This window comes from Xiphias gladius, chromosome 16 (genome assembly GCF_016859285.1).
Source record: "Xiphias gladius isolate SHS-SW01 ecotype Sanya breed wild chromosome 16, ASM1685928v1, whole genome shotgun sequence".
Classification (NCBI taxonomy): domain Eukaryota; kingdom Metazoa; phylum Chordata; class Actinopteri; order Istiophoriformes; family Xiphiidae; genus Xiphias; species Xiphias gladius.
Window position 1 is genome coordinate 19,560,642 of NC_053415.1, and position 20,296 is coordinate 19,580,937.

Here is a 20,296-nt window from a genome sequence, read left to right on the forward strand (position 1 = left end):
ATAACAGTAATCCTGTCTTAGTGTTCACTAATGTCAGTTTTCTCAAAGGTCAGAACACATTTGGATTCAGCTTAATTGCCACTGTTACTCGATGCATGAGGACCACTCACCCTCTCATTGGCCACACAGATAATCCTGGCGTAGCAGCAGATCATCAGGAAGATGAGGCTGAACAGAGGCACGTACCATCTGCAAAGCACACACACGAGCAGGCAGTAAGAAAACTTCAAATGAAGAATTTTATTTAAACATCATTCCTCTTGTTTTTTTGTGATGGTTTCATTTTTGGCCCCCTCGTTGACCTGTTTCAGGAGGAGGAACACGAGGTTTGGAGTTTAAATGGAAAATATAGATATTTCATGAAAAAAAAAATCAACAAAGAAAAAAAACGAAAAAAAAACACAGGACATAATTTACTTTGTAATCCACAAGTACAGTGTCATATATCCTAATAGAGTTTACACCATAATAGAACGTAATAACATACTAGGTGTCCGATGTTTTGATATTATGGCCTTCTAAACAGATTAGACCACAGAAACTCATTTAATAACATTCCCCCTGCAGGATCGTAATCTGAGAAGGCTACTGTTTGTTAGATATGATTTGTTGTAGACCTGGACAAAAGTTTGTTCTGATATGAATTTTCACTTAGAATCATTGTTATTCTGTTTTTAAAATACCTTGCTATTATGTTTTAGACATGAAACAATCCTAATTTTTCTCTTGGTCTTCCTAAAAACTCTTATTCTACTTTGGAAGAGTCAGATTAACCACTAGTACGCTAAACTAAATTGCGCATTTAAGTATATTTACTGTATGTATAGGTGAGACTGTTTCACTCGGTGGACACTGGACAGAATTATTCTAACCAGCGGATGTGCAGAGGACACAGTATGTACATAAAGAGCACAGCGTGGTACAGACCTCACTCAACACCTTGTGACTTTACTGCACATATGTAGTTTCAGTGAGTAGAGAAGAGAGATAGACTGAGAACAAAAGACAATGCCAGGAAAGTCACAACACCTGAAATGCATGGCATTCCTATGGGATTAAAGGTTGACAATCAAGGGCGGCGCGAGGGAGAGCAATATGTCAGGTATTTCTGAGCAGATAAAAGAGAGCGAGACCGGCGAGGGAAACGGGGGTGATGGCTTTTTTTGGAATGGCAGCCTTGTGTTATGCAACCTCTGGGGAGGTGATGTAAGCTCAGAGGAGTTTCAGCCTCTCCCTGTAATCACGAAACAGGCCTTTGTCTCACTTTGATAGACGGGTTCCTGGCCACCTCTTCACTGTTCAGCCTCAGTAACTCTGAGCAGTTGAGACCGGGCTGTGCAACACCCAAGTGCTCCGGAACACCTGGCACCAAATGCACCTACATAATAAACATAATGGATGTGGAGGAAGGAGAGGAAGAGCACCAAGAGTAATTATAGTCCCGATCATGATCCAGAAGTAAAAAAGTCTGACATTTAAAACAGAGAGTCTGAGTCTGTGTCTGACCCATAAATACAGGGACACACATAGTTTCAAAAGGAAAATGGATTGGGAATAAATGCTCAACGCTGTGCCTGAAATATCCTTGGCATGTGTGCTAAAAATTGCATCTTTTAGCATCATCTAATAAGGCAAAGTTTAGGGTCTCTGGCCTAATTTAAGTTTGTCCACACTTGTCATCCAAGCCTAAGGGTCGCAAGAAGCTCACTTAGCATTATCAAATTAAACTATATACTGGCAGGGGAATCTGCGATGGTACGCATTTGTTTCACAGCAGGAAACGGAGAGGGAAAGGCTGCTTAATACATCATGTTCCCTCACATCTTGTAGGGAACATCAATATACAAAGAATACCCTCTTTGAAAATGTGTGTGAGTGCATGTGTATGTGCGCTTCCACACAGGTTCAGTAATGGCATGGGACAATGATGAAAGCGTTTCAGGAGAGACCTGCACGAGCGTCACCTCGGTGTGATTTAATAACCCGATCTCTGGAATAAACAGCGTCCAATTACGCCAGCGCACGTCCTGTTAATGACGGAGATACGGAGTGGGGGGTGGGTGGGTTGGCGGAGAGGGAAAGGGAGGGGGTGGCCTTTTTAACGATAGCGTGGGGGGGCTGCGAGGAGGAGAGAATGACGGGCGGCAGCTACAAAGTGCTCTAATTAGCATGATAATGATCTGCCATTAGAGTCTGCTGTGCTCTACAGCTGAGCACTACCCGGAGAAAGAGCGAGAGCAAGAGGGAGATGGGAGAGAACGAGTCAGAGAGAGAGAGAGGGGGAACGAAATAGAGGCAGAGAGAAAGACAGAAGATTTCGGAGTGGGCAGAGGATGATAAACGTGAAGACAAGAATAGAGGTGAGGACGGAAAGGTTGATGGATGATGGCAGATTGTGGGTCAGGACCAGAAAGAGCAGAAATAAGAAAGAAGCACTGGGTGATTAAAAGACAGGGAGAGGGATGAGGTCATAGTGAGAATGAAAAGAATAGCAGAAAGAGGCTGCAGCCCATGGATCGACTAGGGAAGGATGGATAGAAATATGGATATATACAGAGGGGGTTTGAGCGCTGGAGGAAAGGACAATAGTGGGCAAAGGTGGAAAGCCTGAAACTGGCAAAAAGAAAGATCATCACAGACGCCCACAGATGCAATCTCTCGGCCTTAGCCTGGCCGTCCCTCCGGTATTGCTGTGAAGTGAAGAATGAGGCTTGGAAGAAAGAAGCCTTAATTGAAGCGCTCAGTGGGAGATGAGAGTGCGGGCATGGACCTGTCTATGCGGGTCAGTGCTCAACGGCAACTTTGACCCACAAGATCCTACTGCTGAGAGAAACATGACCATCTACCTGTTAAACCACTTACACAGGGACAGGACAACCTGACAGACAGAAAGGGAGGAGGAGACATAAAGACCAGAAAGAGCAGGTTGTTCAGGGTGTGTCTCACCAGATGCATTAATGTAAAAGTTAAAGGAAGCAAGATTAAGAATCTATAGCCATGCTAGCAATGCTGTGAGCCTGTACTTTTTAGCAGAACGCTGACATCAACATGTTAACGTGCTCACAACGACGATGTTAACATAGTGATGTTTAGCAGTTACAATGTTTACAATGTTTATCATCTTAGTATAGTGTGTTAGCATGCTAACATTTACTACTATACACAAAGTACAGCTGAGGCTGATGGGAATGTCGTTAGTTTTGCGGGTAGGCTATTTGGTCTAAGTACTAGACAAATAAAAATGTCACCTGGCAATGGTGCTGGATGAAAAGTAATGGGACCACCAAAGTTATTAAAATTCATCCCGAGTGGAACATGAAGGCTTGTACCAAATTTCATGAAAATCCACCCACCAACGAACCGCAACCGCATGCCATACCCCATCTCTCTCTCCCCTAATTTTCTGCCATCTCTCTATTCTTAACTATCTAATCAAGACAGAAAATTCAAAACACAGGGGACCTTTTTAGGATACATTATTTGGGAACCATGAATGTCTATACAAAATTTTGTACCAATGATGAGATATTTCATTGGATGAGTGAAAACCTTGACCTGCTGTAATCAATAAGTCACCAAGATTCATCTTTGAATGTCTGCATTTAATTCTTAATGGCACTACATCCAATAAACGTTGTGATATTTCAAAAAAAGCCAAAAAGTTCGACCTCATCGTGAAACGAGGGAAAATTCAAGATCACCAGTGTCCATAGGATTCATCTACTAGGAGCCGTGAACGTCTGTACAAAATTGAATGTCAATCCACATCCAACAGACACTGAGATCTTGATCTAATTGGCGGACCAATCAGCCGACACTGCCATCCCTGCATACAGTATAGAGCCGTGCTGCCAGCATTACCCTGTTAATTACAAGCTTTCATTTGTGAATGTCATTCTCTCCGTTTTTCAGGGGTATGTCTGACTGGGGCCCATGATACATAGCGATGGAGACCTCTAACAGCAGTGACTCAGCTAAGCCCGAGTGCTTCCAACTGCTGACTCAACCCCTGAAATTCTGCACCTCCGTCACACAGTGCTGTTCTCTGCTTTTCATTCTCCTTCCTCTTTCATCCTCTTTCACACCCTCTACCCCCTCCTCCAAGCCTTCCCTGCCTCCTCTGTCCTGTCTACACGCTTCGCTGAACTCTGATGAAGACACACTACGGGGCGTGGGCAGAGACGAGGGCAATTTATTTCTCCGACTCTCCTCTCCTTCCCGTCCCGATAAGCCGCCCCTCTTTCCTTCTCCTGATGAGTAATTCCCCATCGCTTCAACTGTACCCCGCATGTCTCTCCTCCCACCTTTTCCACTTTTCACTTTTGATACTACAACCTCTGCCCTCCTGCGCTTTTCCAGCAAGCTGTCAGCAGGGTGTGTGTGTATGAGCATGTGTGTTTTTTCCTTGACGGGTGCTGCCTTGGCCTCTAATCTCTTGTCTGGTTTGATGTAATTAGAGCTAATGAAGATTCCCTGATCCTGTGAGCAGCTCGTCCCCCTGGGCCTCGACAGCGTCGAAAAGTAGAGAGAGCCGGAGAGAAGAGGAGCACTGATAAAAGAGACACGGGCTCGTTTAGCACAGCTGATAGCTATGTGTTGTTCAGCACTGTGTGTGTTGTCTGTGTAGGTGTGTCTGAGTGTATGCGCGCTTATTTGTTTAAAAAGATTGATTCCCTGCTGATGCTGCGAGCCGCAACGTGATTACCTTAGCTCATAGGAAAGTGTCGCTGTGTGCATGTGTGCGTGTTTTTAAGTGTCTGTGGCGGGGGATCGGCAGAGCCCTTGCAGACTTAGGGCCAGTTGCAGAAAGCAGTAGACAGGCATAATCCTTCATAGCCATCCTAAACACTTAAATAAACAGTGTAGCAGCTCCCCTAAATCTGACAAGGCAAAGACAGATACAGGCAAATCCACACGTGCACACACAACACACACACTCTCACACGCACGCACGCGCGCGCACACACGCGCGCACACACGCGCACAAATCTTGGCCTTACACCAAGGGAAAAAACCCTGCAGGCTCCCCTGACATGCAACCCTTCACATTTCCCTGCAGAGACAGCCCTCCCCCACTCCTCCTCCCCTTTCCCCCAGTGGGGGAAGCTTTGATGGCGGCGCTGAAAGGGTCTACTTACATCCCAAATCTCCAGGCTACGTGATCGTCTGTGATCCAGCTGGGGGAAGAAACAGAGAGAGAGAGAGAGAGAGACAGAGAGAGAGAGAGATGAGGGGGTTACAAAAGGAAGGGAGAGCGTGAGTGGAAGAGAGACTTCTGTGACTGCAGAGGGGAAAAGCTGTGCAGCTGTAGCTATTAATAAGCCGAGAATGGAAAGAGAGAGCCGAGCCCGGAGATTAAGGCTCTGTCCCAATTCTCTTCCACTGCCTCCTCTCCTCGGCCTCTTCCCCTTTTCCTCACCCCCTATACTACCCTCCAAACAAATAATGCCTTCCCTATTCACCACAAGAAATAGACAGTGGGTAGGTGGGTGGGTTGGCGGATGGAGGTGGGGGGATTACTGGTCAAAGATGTGCTGATAATTGCCAATTTTTATCACATAAAACCTTCTGAGGGAAGAAGCCTGTCCGGAGCTGGAAAGAGGCCAGGGCTGTGGCCCTCCTTCAAAGTAAATACATTTAACAGAAAATACGCTGTTGCTGGCTGACAAAACAAAAAAATTATGGTGTAGCTGAAAGGTTGGCTGTACTCACCACCAGGCTCCTGCTGGGCCATAGTAACCCTTTAGCAGCGGTAAAGAGGCCATGACCAGAGGAACCCCCCACGCCATCAGGTGGTACAACCTGATAAAAGGCAGACATTTATTTTATTATGAGCACTGAGACCAGGGAGCTTTGCCCTTGAGAAAAAAAACACTATGACTAAATCAATTCTTCTCTTCTCTTCAGTTCATCCCTCCGTTGGCACTCAGATCAGGGTCATTTTTCAGGTGCAGCCAAATGCCTATGCAACCAGACTGCCAATTAATCATGGTAATATAAACCATAATTACCCACACTGTTGTGGAAAAGATGATTTGCAGTGGAGATGTCTGCATCAAAACCACAAACAGGATGCAGATCCTCACTCAGCGACTAATAAATTGGAGGACAGGGCTGGGTGAATTCTGTCGGAAAAATGCATACTTATGAACTTCATAGTATAAAACAGCCTACTTTTATAGAAAAAGGTTTAGGAAAGCTTGAGAGACTCATACTGGCTCTTTGTGTATGTGTGTGTGTGTATGTGTGTGCGTGTGTGTGTGTGTGTGTGTGTGTGTGTGTGTGTGTGTGTGTGTGTGTGTGTGTGTGTGTGTGTGTCTGATAGATGAGGTGGGTGCTCCAGTGTCTTGGGCGTCAATACTTTATAGAGCATACACCGTCGCCTGGTCAATAGAATGGAAGTCCTGCCCTGACTTGCTCGAAGTGCGGTCAATCGAGCAGTGGCGACACAGCTGACACACACTCGATCCCTCTGGAGTTGTGAACCACACACACTTTCTCACTCTATTTCACTGGGGCACACTGTCTTCCCTGCCTCTGACCCCATCTGATGGGCAGCGGTGCGAGTGGGAGGGAGGTGGTGGAGAAAGAGAGATGGCTGGTGGTTTAAACAGAACAGCACAGTGGGTGGGAAAGAGACATAGAAAATGTATAGATCCAGGGAGAGAGAGTGTGTTTAGAACAAACACAAGCGCAAGTGGGAAAGGGGAAAACACGGGGGGAAGGAGAGAAAAAGGAAATGGTGGAAGTGCTAAAAACATGAAAGCAACTGAGCAACTGAGTGAGTAAAGGAGCAAAAGAGAAAGGAGGAGTGTGAGAAAGAGAGAGACAAAGAGAGAGAGAGAGACTGTCTGTGCGGTGGTGGGAGGAGGGATACAAATGGTGAAATCAGTGCTTCCAGTTGTTGGCGTGACGATTGGTGCGGGGGGGCTTGTCAGGAAATCAATGTCGAGAGCTTGCAGACCCACAGACGCACACACCGCAGCACATACACCACACACACGCACAGCGCTTTGAGAGGGAGTTGACGAGGTCCGGAGCTGCGCGCAACATGGGCTTAATGAGGCACAGCAGGACTGCTCTGCGCTCTGCATTTCACACACCTGCAAGCACACCCACACACGTACAGACACGCACACATGTGAGCCCATACAGAAATCTCTCTCGAGGCTCAATCTCAATTTTCACCACCTCACACCATTGCTTCTCCTTTTTCCACCCTCCATCCTCAGCTTCACCGCTATCTCCCTGCCGTCAGCGCACAACAAATTCAGTTCGCCTCAATCCATCCTTCAAACACAAACATGCATCCACACACACAGACACAAACACACTTCCCATCCTCTATTGCATCCACTTCAATCACTCTTAGATCATCCAGTCTCCGTTCACCATCTCCTCTGGCAATTTGTTCATTCATAAACCATCACACTGTGCCATCACTGTGTGTATGTGCGTGAGAGAGAGAGAGAGAGAGAGAGAGAGGGTGGGAGGTTGGGTTTGAGGGCTGAGGGGTAATTGTGCATGCATGCAAAGCCACATACACGCCTGCCTAAACACATACAGCTTATCTATGTGCAGTCAATACACGACAGCTCCCCTGATGCCTTGTCTTTGCTTTGCTCTAACCTCTTAAGCGCTATGGGGTTTTGTTTTTTTCACTTCATTTGTGACCATCCCCAAAATTACAGACATCTCCTCCTCCCTCCTTACTCTCTCCTGTCTTATAAGAAGGGTGCAGTTGATAAGGCTCTAAAGTGATCTGATTTTGGACCCCTAGCCTGCCCCCTTTCCTGCACCCATAAAGCCATCTTCTTCTGAGTTATAGCACCATTATATCGTCTGGCTTATTGCTAATCAATGCAAGGAAAATCCCATGGGATAGGAGGGGTGTACACACCTAAGCACATCTGCAGGAAGCAGCCATGAACAATTGACTTGACTTAGCAAAGAAAGGTGCTGCTAACTTGTTAATGCTGCCTCTTTTTCCCGCCCACAGAGTGCATACATTTTTTTTTAGATTTAGTGTTTGTGTCACAACGCTCCGTGCTAGGCATGGAAAGACAGAAAATAGCTCACACACACACACACACACACACAAGTAAACTCACACTTGCACTGCGGAGAGCGCTCATGGGAGTTTGAGCGACAGAAACGGAGCTGCAAAGCGTGAAGATGGGTGTGCACGCATGCACACACACAAACACGCACTGAACGGCTGACACCCACTCCCTTTTCAATTAGAGCGTCGGCTGGCTAGAACAGAAAAGGAGGAGGAGGAGGAAGGGGAAGAAGGAGGGGGCTGTCAATGCTCTTCGGGGAGACACATGCTCTGGCAGACCAAACACATGCACTCACATAAAAACACATGCGGAAGGAAGCTGCCACAACAAAAACAAGAAACAAATATACATTCAAAGGAAGACATAAAGGCAGACACAGAGACAAGAGAATGACTTGTATGTGCACGAGGGGCGAACAGTTTCCTTAGTTGGAATATATAGTCGATCAGTGGATCAACTGAAAGAACAAGCAAGTATTTTAACAGTCGATTAAAAATTTAAGTAGTTTTAAAAAACAAAAATGCTTATCATTCTTTGGTTCCAGCTTCTCCAATGTGAGATTTGCTGCTTTTCTCTGTTTTAACACACTGTAAATTCAATAACTTTGCATTTTGAACTTTGGGTTGGACAAAACCACCACATCGGAAGACGTCACCTTGGGATCTTAGAAGTTAGCTGATGCGTTTTTTACTTTTTCCTTACATTTTATAGACCAAATGACATATTGAAAATACTGAAAAAACAGAAAAAAAATCATCAGTATATCAACCAACTAATAATGAAAATAATTGTTGGTTGTAGAGCTAAGTCTCCTACTCACATCTCATATCTGTTGGTGCTTATTTCTCGGACCAGGTTGAAGTACAGGTTCAAAGTGATGAGGCAAACCCAGGCCAAGGCACTCCAGTCTGCAGACACACACACACACACACACACACACACACACACACACACACACACACACACACACACACACACACACACACACACACACACACACACACACACACACACACACACACACACACACACACACACACACACACACACACACAGAAAAACAACAAGGTCAAATTACCACATTGCCACTCACCACACACCTGCAAATGTGTGTCCAAACATACAAGTATGTATGAGAGTGTATGTGTGCATGCGTTTATGTGCCCATTTTTGATAAATGAAGGCCCATTCTGCAGTAATATGAGGGAAACCTGTGGCTTAGGGTGATGGATGAGAGGGGGGAGCTCAGAGAGAGATAATGATGAACTGTGGAAAACCAGAGGGAGATAATGCAGGAGTGGGGGCGAAAAAGGAAGAAAAGAGGGGGAGAGTGAGGTGCAGGGATGTGGGGGGGTTGGGGGTGAACGGAGTGGACTAGATCCCCGAGTGTAAAGACACTGAAAAGAAAAGAAGAAACGAAGAAAGGGAAAGAAAGGCGCAGTCGACAGTGGGAAAAAAAGTGAATGTATGAATGTATTTTACAGAGACAAGGAAGAGAGTCTAGAAAGCTCACTTTCCTTTTTCTGCCCTAGTATTCAGTCCTGTTCCTTTGTGTGTGTGTGTGTGTGTGTGTGTGTGTGTGTGTGTGTGTGTGTGTGTGTGTGTTTCTGTTGACAGGACAGGCAGGGCCGGTCATCACAATGATGGATTCTCTGAGCCACATACCCAGCTTACTCATTTTCACACAACAAACCCCCTCACACATGCACACACAAATACACAAAACGCACAGTTCTCTTACAGTCAAAGAACCTTTAGGAATAGCATGCAGGGACTAAGAAAGAAGGAGGCTGGCTGTCTATGTCATTATCACAATAAATCATTGTCACTGTGATAGTGATCCCGTCTTACATAACCAGGCAGCAGCCAAGGCTTTTCTTTAACTTGAAAACACCACCTGCCCTGATGTTGCCCCTGCTACCATCTTCCTCTATTTCAAACACATTTCATAAAATTTTATTGGTTGGAGTTAAAAGCAGAGCTATGCTACGCAGCTCCCACTAGACTTGACACTTCGCAACAGAACAAAGTGCCTGTTCAGCCAGTGTTTATGTCCAGCCGTTTGTCCTCAGCGTGAGGATCCTCATGATTAACCGAGGTGACACGCACAGACCCTGCAGCACTAACTCATTGCCCATTACCCTCTATCCGTCAGGGTGTGTGTGTGTGTGTGTGTGTGTGTGTGTGTGTGTGTGTGCATGTGTGTCGGTCTGTGAGACAAAAACAACAAAGACAAAAACAAGCTTGGTGAAGCGTCGTATTAGCAACAAGTCCTAACTAAGAATTCTCATGCTAATCAAGGCTAAAGGAGCTATAAATGCAGCAAATGCCAGCAATGCAAATAAAACCACGATTTTCAATATAAAACGAATCCTGCCTCATCAGTACAAATTACAAAGAAATCTTCCCACTTCCACCAAAGTAAGCATCTATAGATGACCCCGATTAACCCCGTATGAAATACTTGAGCCCAGCCCTGTATTGTCATTGGAGGAAAATCATCTCCTCATACAAGGGATGGTGATGAAACACTGTGGCATCTGGTTTAAAGGTGCTATGAATGGCTGCAACAGGCAAATACCTACATGTCATGGTGCTTGGCTGCCGAGTGTTACACCATCGCTATGGGTGTGGTATTCTTAGCGTGGGTGTGTGAATACTCCAAAATGATGAGCAAGTTTTAATGAGTGCGTTACCAGCCTTGACAGCTAGTGTAGATCCAAATGACAAGCAAAACCCCTTTATATTTCAGAACTTCTGGAAAGGAAACATAAGTCGAGTTGGTGGAATAAAGGCAATAAAAATAAATAGGTTGGCCTCTAAACTTACAAAACAGGCCCTACATTTAAACTATACAGATACCCCGAGAGAAATAAACTCAGTGTTAAATATTACATGAGATGTAATATAAGATACGATGATGATAAAAAGCTGGACTCATCAACATTTTCTGAATCTCTTAAAAATTTCTAAGTACCGACGTCCTATGATTCGGGGACACCAGTTGTCAAAACTGTCTCAAGCAGCTTCACGGGTGTACTGAGTGATTTTTTTTATAATATACATATTGGGGATTTTCAGGGTTTTTTTGACCGTAAGCAGTGACTCAACAGTTACTTATTTGAAAACATATTTTGTCACTTTCAAAAGTTCCCTTTCTAGCCCTTATCTTCACTGGAAACAACTCCCCACCTTACATTTCCAAAAACTCTGGGTGAAAGATGGTGTTATAAGCAGGAGCAATCAGTGTCGAGGCACATTTTGTTCCTCAAGCCAAAAAAACAACTGACAAAGCAATACAATTTTCCACTGTGACATATGAGCTCTTCAACAGATGTCTTGGTTGGATCTTTGCTCTTTCTTTGCTGACTTACTCATCTCTATTGTGCAAAGTGTGCCAGTGAGTAATTAATCAAGTTTTTTTCTTACCAAAGTAAGTTAGCCACCAGGCCTGGAAGTCACAGAGAGATCCCTCTGGATGGGACTCGGCCTGGGAAAGGAAGGAAGAACAGCACAGGGAAACATTGTCACCATCCCTCCAAAAAAGGCACCTTGTGTGCATTTAGTGAAACAGACAAGAGAAACTCACCATGACATATGCTACGCTGTCGAAAAAGGCGGCCACAGTCAGGCTGAGAATCATCTTCTGTGCAGAAAAAAATGGGAGAAAGTAATGAAAAGGGATTTTTTAACAAAATATCTCTTGTAAGAATGCCAATGCATTTATATTCACTTAGAGAGAAGGGCAAATTATAGATCAAATGATCACTGATGTGGCTGACAGCTTGGCATACAACGTCCCTGGTGACAACTTTGTGAAAACATCACAGACGAGAGAGTGTCCTTAATTCCTTCTATACAAGCTAAACTCAATAGATTTTTTTTTTTTAAATGAAATAAATCAATAATCTCAGTGCTACAGAATTTTGAGAGGATAATTGCTATGCATACCAGCTGTCAGTCTTAACCTGACTATTGCTATAGAGGTGGTCACAAACTGTGGCTGCGGTAGGTACATAAAGAGATAGACATAGAAACACAAACACACACAAACACACACAAACACACAAACACACACACACACACACACACACACACACACACACACACACACACACACACACACACACACACACACACACACACACACACACACACACACACACACAGCCCTCTATCAATTTGTGTCCAGCAATGACCCTGCCAAGGCCGCAGCGGAAGAGCAAGGGGACAAGGAAAAGGAGGTGGAGACAGAGGAGAGGAGCACAGGAGGGCCAGAGAGCACTAAAGACTATTGACTGACAGGTGACCTTTGTGACGAGATGAAGGTAGGGAGAGGGTTTATGTGGTGCAAGAGGAGGAGGAAGAAGAGCAGGAGGAGGACAGGCAACTGTATGTGACCTGGTCCAGAGGTAATAGGATCCATCAGAGCCCCACGTTAAGCTGTCATTTACTTCCGATTAGGAGGATAACACGTAGCTCTGCTAAACCTGACAGACCTGCTGGACCGGCTTCAAAAAAAAAAAAAAAAAAAAAACTGGCTCCAGAGTCCAAACCTGCACACTCAAACCAATACATAAACAAAAATTAATGTATTTTAAGAAAATAAAATTCTTTAGGATCAAAAAAAATATTTATGTGGAAGAAAAGGAACGTCTGAGACCTAAAGAATAATGCAAATCCCTTCGTTTGGAGAGGGGAAAAAGCACAGGATTGCAGTCATTATCACAGAACGACCATGAGTCATTTAACTCCACAACTGATTAATCTGTGCATTTTAATTGGGTTCAATTACGCCAAGATTTACCGTGGCTGATTGAACATAATTCCAGTGGCAATGAAGCAAGCAGAAATGGAAAACAAGAGTAAAAACATACTGTACATTGTGGTGTACAAATTTACCTGAGCCAGAGAGTGATATCTGCGGAGCAGCCAGATCACAAACAGCATGAAAAGACTGAGGAGAGAGAAGAAAGACAACAATGGGGTGTTTCTTGTTATTTGCAGGGGCAACAATTTGAGCAGGACAGAGCATTTACTGCTTACGTACTGTCTTACTGCACATAAAAACATCACAACTCCTCTCTGCAGGCTCTCTTGTAAACTTTACTCCTCTACTAACTCCTAATATCCCTTAGCTCAAGATCACTGATCATAAAAGCAATGCCTGTTTAGACTGAAACTAATGAGACCTGTATATTTGTCAAAGACCTGCTTAGCAACATTTGCAGAATTGAATCCCTGCCAAAAAGTAACCAGCATAGAAAAATATTGAAGCCTGTGCGTAAAGATGCAGTTTATCAAATGTCCACTAGATGACACCTCCAAAATGACAAATGACGATTGAAAGAAATGGGAAAACCTCCAAGGACCTCTTTGCAATTATAAATAAACATTTTCCAGAAGAAAGGTCCCAACATACTAATTTCCCTTGTTGTGAGTCTTTTTTTTAAATTATTGTTCATTAAACTGATAAGTCATTCTATAGTCTATAGGGTTTGAGAAATTTCGAGATAAATCATTTAGTTTCGTTAGATAACAACACTTTAAATGCAAATCTTAAGTGCTAATGCTGCAGTTATATCTACCACTTTTCATGAACAGTATAGACTTAAAATACTTTGAGTTTATTGTGCAAAAATTTCCGGCACACGAGGTGTGGGCAATACAACACAGCAAACCACAGACTTTAAAATTAAAATTACTTGAATCACCAACACGTCTTAGTCACACAGCTGAATATTATAAGCTTTACAAAGGTAGTAGTCATTACAGGGTTACTGTAAAGGGTCACATTAGTTTGCAAAGGTTAATATTATAATTAACCATTCCACCACGGTACACACCCACGTCTATAACAATTGTGTAACCTCTTTGCAGATGTTACATATGACTAATGATAACACACATCATCATCATCTAACAGTTAGGAATAGATGCAAAATTTCCTATGATGTGAAATAAATGTCAAAGATTCAAGACAAAGTGTAGGAAAGGAAATATTTACCATCCCGCTAAGGAGAACGTTCCTGTGGCTCGTTTTACTGTTAAAATCACCACCTGTAAATCAGAAACAACTCATTTTCATAAATAATAAAAAAAAAAATATCAAGGTTCACTTATGCATTGCTTAGTGTAACATTTTTGTTTTAAGTAAAGAACCGTGGAGATTTGTTGAGAGGTGCGATACAAATACTGTAATGTCATCATTATAATCAAGAGCTCAGAAATTACTGACAAGACTGCCATTTGTTCAAACCTGTTTTTTGTATTTTTGTGTACAGGTGTGCAAGCATGTGTGCAGTTCAAGGAAGTATAATAAAAAAGAACATGCATACACTTGAGGCAACCCGAGCAGCAGAAACAAACATCTGCAATTTAGTGACACCTAAGACATCTAAGATGTTTATGAATGTGACCTCCACCTGTATTTCACCCATTTTAACACACTATAAAACACAGAGTGCTGTTAAATGACAGCTGGGTGGAATGAAATACAGAAAGGCAGACGTGTTAACAGGGCTAGAACCTGACACTCAACATATTTTGTGCAAAGACACATCCAACCTGAAACTGATCTGAGAGCTACTCGAGAGAGAAATGAGAAGAAATTAAGAGAATGAACGAACAGCAAGAATGAGACATCTGTGAGTCAGTCCAGTGAGTTTCAGAGAAAAGGAATTGGCCAGCAGAAGTCTTTCATGCAAAATAGAGCAGGGCATGTCGACACTATCAGCTGTGCAACATCACCGCTGTGGCCTGTCACACACAATGCCAAACCTGTAACCTCGGAACAGTTACAACAGAGAACTACCTTCAATTAGTCTGATGAAACATGACAATTGTTATGAAATGTGTGGAAGTGGATTTCTAATTTTATATACTAATTTGTTTTTGCAGTAGCGTAAGATTTCTGGCTGGATTGCTCAGACAGAAAAGATTGGATTTACTGAGAGGAATATTCTACAGACATTTTTTTCTCTGAGGCCTTTTCCCAGTTTATTGCTGTTTTAATCATATTTAAATGATTGTTCCCAACATGGAGCTGCAGGGTGTCAAAAAGGGATCACGCTCTTTGCACTTTGTTTTTCATAATTAGTGCATGTGTGATCTTGGCTTTTGAAAAGTTTATTATGTAACTTTTGGAATCGGGTTTTCTCCTCATGTCACCTGTCACACAAACATCTGTATCATAGTTATCTTGGGCAATATATACAGTTGCCCTTTTATTCTCATCCGCAGTGACCATGTAGTCAAGACAGTTATATAGTATTAATAAAGATCTGACTGTCGATTTTCAAAGGGGTAAAGTATTAAGGGCTGCAGCTTATAATTATATACCAATGATTAATTTGCCTATAATTTTGTGAAATTCCAAGTAACTCAGGAAGACCTAGTTAACTTTCAAATAGCCGATAAACATTAGTTCATTTTGATCGTGGAAGGTTCAGTCCAGATTAATAAACCTGAATCATGGATGACAACTTAAATCTGTGCCAAGTGTTGCTCAAGTTACTAAGAAAAGAGAATGTTGCGGGCATGTCAGCAGCACACCAGATTTAGATGCATTAACTGCCTTTTTCATTTTTACTTAAAGAGCATTAATATGCATCGATAGTTGCCCAAATTCCTAAAGAGTATGTGAGAATGGATGACACTTAGTAGTCTATCCAAAAATATTTTGTCCTTAATTTTCACCAAGCGTGTGACGCAAAACTCAAACCGGGATAGCTTACTTGGTAATTGTGGGCCATCTGTATCTAGGTTAGAAAGACAGTGTGAAGAACACTGATCGATTACTTTCATTTGTGAGTGATTGCTTGTCAGTAAAGGAGAGATTTTGGCTCCAGGCAAAACAGCCTTGCCGCAGCATTCTTTCTCTTATATATTTGAGCCAAGAGAACAGATGATAACCTGGAGCCTAAAAGCTGCTGGTACGCAAAGATACACCTACTCCCATTAACACGTTCACTGCACCACAGACAGCACGGATTCTGTCTCTGGTCTCTAATCTGCCCAGCATATGTCAACCTTGATTCAGCAACAAGGTGAAACTGATCCAAAAAGGGTTTTTCCTAACTAGGTTATTGTGAAGATAAGGGAAGCACTGAAAAGTTTATCAATCATCTCTTACACAAATCCACAAGGTATGGACTCAACAACCTGTAAATTCAATGCAATCTAGTTTATAATTATGATTGTGATACTTATGTTCAGTTTTTCTGTTTGACACCTCGCCGAAGAGGTGCTGACTCAACCACATGGTAGTTTTCAGTCAACACTGGTTGGTGGTGTTGCATTGGATCGCACTAAATTTGAGTTTTCTAGATGGTGTAACAGAAACCACTTACAGTACAATGCAATCAAATAAAACATTGGAAACCATCGAATTTGGCCGATGCTTTTGTCCAAAGTGACTTACTTAGTATTCTACCCCAGCTACATGCTGTCAAAAAATGTGCATCCCTCCCAAATGAACAACTAGAAGAGTAAAAGTGTCCAGTGCTACAGTACAAGCGCTTACAGGTTTTTTAGCTTTACTTTCCACCACTGTTATATATTGTACAGTTGCTAGTGTTATCATCTTCTCCTGTATTTTTATAGTCTCTCCTTCACATCATCTAAAATGGATAAACCAGTTCACTCTTATCATTTTAAGATAAAGAGTTTCTAAATCTGTGCTTATCTTTATTTACAGTAACCAACTCAAAAAGATTCTTTCCACGTCCGGGGCTTAAACCGGAAATAACACTGTTTAACATGAAAGGAATGAAAACATTGTTTCATTACGTATAAAAAACAATAGCTAAAAGACATGACGCTTTGAAAGAATGCTCAGGGCACTGTTCATCAAATGGGGTTTAACTAATTCTGGATAACATGCTGTTATTAAGCTAAAATTATCCTGTTAATTCTCGCCCAGCTAATTAGGTTCTTTGAACACAGTTTGAGGATTTATTTGTTAATCTTGGACAAAGTTATCTTGCGCTCACACTTTAAATAAAGGCAAAATAAGCAGCAGCCATTATCAGCAATTATATTATTGGTTGAGTGCTGATCATGTGATTGCAGGTACATGGGGTAGGTGTGTTGGAAACCCTTCCAGCATCTACTGGGGAAATAGATTCATAGACATATGTCTCATTTTATGTGTTCCTCCTATTTTAGAGGTTTAAGAGTCAGATTTGTTCTGCATTGTGCTTCACAGTGTCTGAACTGTTTCCACACTTTGAACAATGTTTAACATCATATTACCAGAGAATGCATTCAGACTACTGGTGATGATTGTAAATGAATGAAACCTTTCTAAAATCTCTTAAAAAGCAGATTTAATTGGATGAACAGTTTTCAGCAAAAAAAGTTCTGCAGTTAATCATTTAATTGGTTTTAGTATTGACAAATGTCAAATTCCCATTTTAATGTCAAATTAAATACCAATTGTTTTGGCTCAATTGGTTTTCAAATAGTCAGAATCTTTTAGTTGACTTCATGTCTTTTTGTTCACAGTATCTGGACTGATTCTTTTTTATTGTACAAACTTTTATTTTGTTTTATAATTCATCGTGTGTAAGTACAGGCAAATAAATAAAAGACTTTTAAACACTGTATAGAATTGGGCCAAATATAAAAATTGTCTCTGGGGTCTTTGTGGTAATCTTGTCCAGATTTGACAAGTCTAAATACATTGTTTGTTTATCTAGAACTGGTCACATGTGGTCTAGTTTGGGGGGGGCAGTGAAATCGACTTTTTTGTGTTTTCAAAAATAGAACAAGGCTATCCCAACCCTAAAACTGTGTTTTAAACAACCTTTAATTAATGTACTCCAGATTTTAAAAGTCTTATTGTAGTGATATTTGCTCTAGACCTGGTCTGATGTGGTCTAGATGGGGGGAAAAAGCAGTGAAATCGTCATTTTGTGCCGACAGAAATCGGATAAAGGTTTCACCAATCTGAAACTGTGTTTTCAACAGTCGTTGCAATCTGCTTTTTAGTCTAGTCCAGATTTGACAAGTCTAGGTATAGTGGTTTTTGATAAAGACCTGGTCTGTTGTGGTTTAGATGGGGAAAAAGCAGTGATATCGCCATATTTTGTTTTCCCAAATCAGATAAAGGTTTCAAAAATCTGAAAGTGGGTTTCAAACAGTGTCAAGGCTATCACTGGGATGTCAAACACCCTTTTACAACAATGAGTGGATCAAAAGACGGAACATTGCTTGCTCAATATTAAAGTTTGCGTTAACGGTGAGCTAAATGTAGCGTCGTGAAAATTATAACGTTATATAATACTCAGCAGACCAAGTGATGCAGCTAGCTAGCATGTTAGACGACTGACTGTTCAGTTGTACCGTTACAGTTTAGCCCCAGGACCCAATGCAGGTGTCAGGCCTCCAATCATTGCCTAATCAATCGATTAGTCAATACACACTCAGGCAGAGTAGGTAATTACTAGTGCCAGCAAAGACCTGAAGTGAGCTAATAGCGAAACCATGTGAAGCTAACCAGCTAATTAGCCATAAAGCTAAAACTGAGTACACGGTGACGTTAGCTACTTACGCATCGATAGTCTTCTGAAAGTGTATTAAAAAATACGCAGCGTGAGTCGTTACTCATTGATTCTGTAATTTGACTATGCATTTTTAAGTCACAGTGATTTGGGGAGAATGTCGCCTCAATTTGTTTTTGTTTTGCTGTAGCTTTTCAAGTACTTCCTGTTTCTACCGTGCGCACACAGGGACAAAAGGTATCACTGACCGTATCAGATGGAAGTGTCGTGGAAGAGCCAAAGATTGGTAAAGACTTCAGTTGTGTATTAAAACAATACATTTTTTAAAAATTGTTTTTCCTTTTTTTTTACTCTCAGTGTCTGTCTGCTGTACTTCACTTTAACAAAATCAAATGAACCTTTTACGGTGTGTGAAAAATTCCCAAATCCCTCATTATCCCATATTTATAGGGGGACTTTGGCAAATTTCAACATATCTGTCAGTGGTGGAAAGCAAATATATTCATTCAAGTACTGATTTTTTTTTTTCTGTGGTACTTGTACTTTACATGAGTACATGATCTGCTACTGTATACTTCTACTTCACTACATTCAGAGGGAAATATATTAGCTTTAACTCCGCAACATTTATTTAGAGTGACTTTAAACTACTTTAAAATTTACAAACCAACAAATGATGCATTGATGAATTTTTAAAATATGATGGATTGTTACAGATTAAACTGGCCAGCAGTAGGCTATGTAAGTTAGCTGAACTTAGTTTTTTCTCCACAACCTGCAACATTACAATAGTTTCCATACTCAGTAATGCATCAGCAATAAAAATCAATTAAAAATCAATTAATATGAAATATAACAGTATAACTCATTCCGCCACACAATGAATACATTTACTTTTGAAACTTTAAGTACTTATTTCTGATAATACCTACTTTTGAGTTTTAGCATACAGGAATTGTACTTGTAACGGTGTAGTTTTGTTAACAACTTTATTGAAGCACTGCTCAAAAGCTGCAAAAATCCCAATTTTTAAAACTGAATGAATATCTTATAATTGGAAACACTAACACAATTCCGCATGACAGCTCAAGGCAGCAGCAGTGTTTGGGTTAGTAAAACATATAGGATAGTAAAAGCAAAGCAGTTTAGCGATGGCCTCTGGCATTCACCTCAAGGTTAATGATGAGGTTATCTCAAGGGATGTTTTCAAAAACCAGCAACCTCATTTTACAGTCAAATGCAGAAGGGCATGTTACCTTTGTCCCAAATGTGGACAATAGTGTGCATTGCCTGTAAACACACTGAATCAGAGAAAAGAAAGAATTTTCAAGGTGTGTCGCTTTAAAGATATTTGAGGAGTTTTTGCTCCCTTTGAAGTACTTTTTCTCTCTCCTTGGTTTTCAGACAGACTTTGTAAGACCACATCAGTCTGAGAAGGTAAAATTTTAAAATAGATTAAGTTAATTTTTGAAAGTTATCAATCCTTTTAAGTATTAACTGAAAAATTCCAAAATTGTTCACAGAATGGATCCTATATTTTCAACATATGGTAATTAATTGAAGAAGTATTACAACATTTAATAGATAATGCAGTTGCAGCCTATAGTATAACTGTATGACATCAGGCTACATCTAATATAACATCTAATAAACATCAACTATTTACTACAGTGCTAAGTGTCCACTGTGGCGCATATACCGAGATTAATGTAACAAAGTGAGCTTCTA

General features: G+C 41.6%; 1 protein-coding gene across 4 annotated transcripts in view; it reads right to left on the minus strand.

Annotated features, from left to right (window-relative positions):
* si:dkey-100n23.5 (cyclic AMP receptor-like protein A) overlaps positions 1–18,783 on the minus strand; it is a 49,213-nt gene extending 30,430 nt beyond the window's left edge. For 2 of the 4 annotated variants that reach the window (XM_040149445.1, XM_040149442.1), the window contains exons 1-9: positions 18,619–18,783; positions 14,071–14,123; positions 12,966–13,020; positions 11,653–11,709; positions 11,493–11,553; positions 8,884–8,971; positions 5,713–5,802; positions 5,139–5,177; positions 111–189 (exon numbers count right to left, since the gene is read on the minus strand). In XM_040149445.1, coding sequence (XP_040005379.1) covers positions 111–189; positions 5,139–5,177; positions 5,713–5,802; positions 8,884–8,971; positions 11,493–11,553; positions 11,653–11,709; positions 12,966–13,020; positions 14,071–14,123; positions 18,619–18,699 — 603 coding nt within the window. In that variant the 5' untranslated portion in view covers positions 18,700–18,783. The remainder of the gene's footprint in view (positions 1–110; positions 190–5,138; positions 5,178–5,712; positions 5,803–8,883; positions 8,972–11,492; positions 11,554–11,652; positions 11,710–12,965; positions 13,021–14,070; positions 14,124–18,618) is intronic. The other 2 variants (XM_040149443.1, XM_040149444.1) reach the window with 2 other exon arrangements.
* Positions 18,784–20,296: the final 1,513 nt, after the last annotated feature.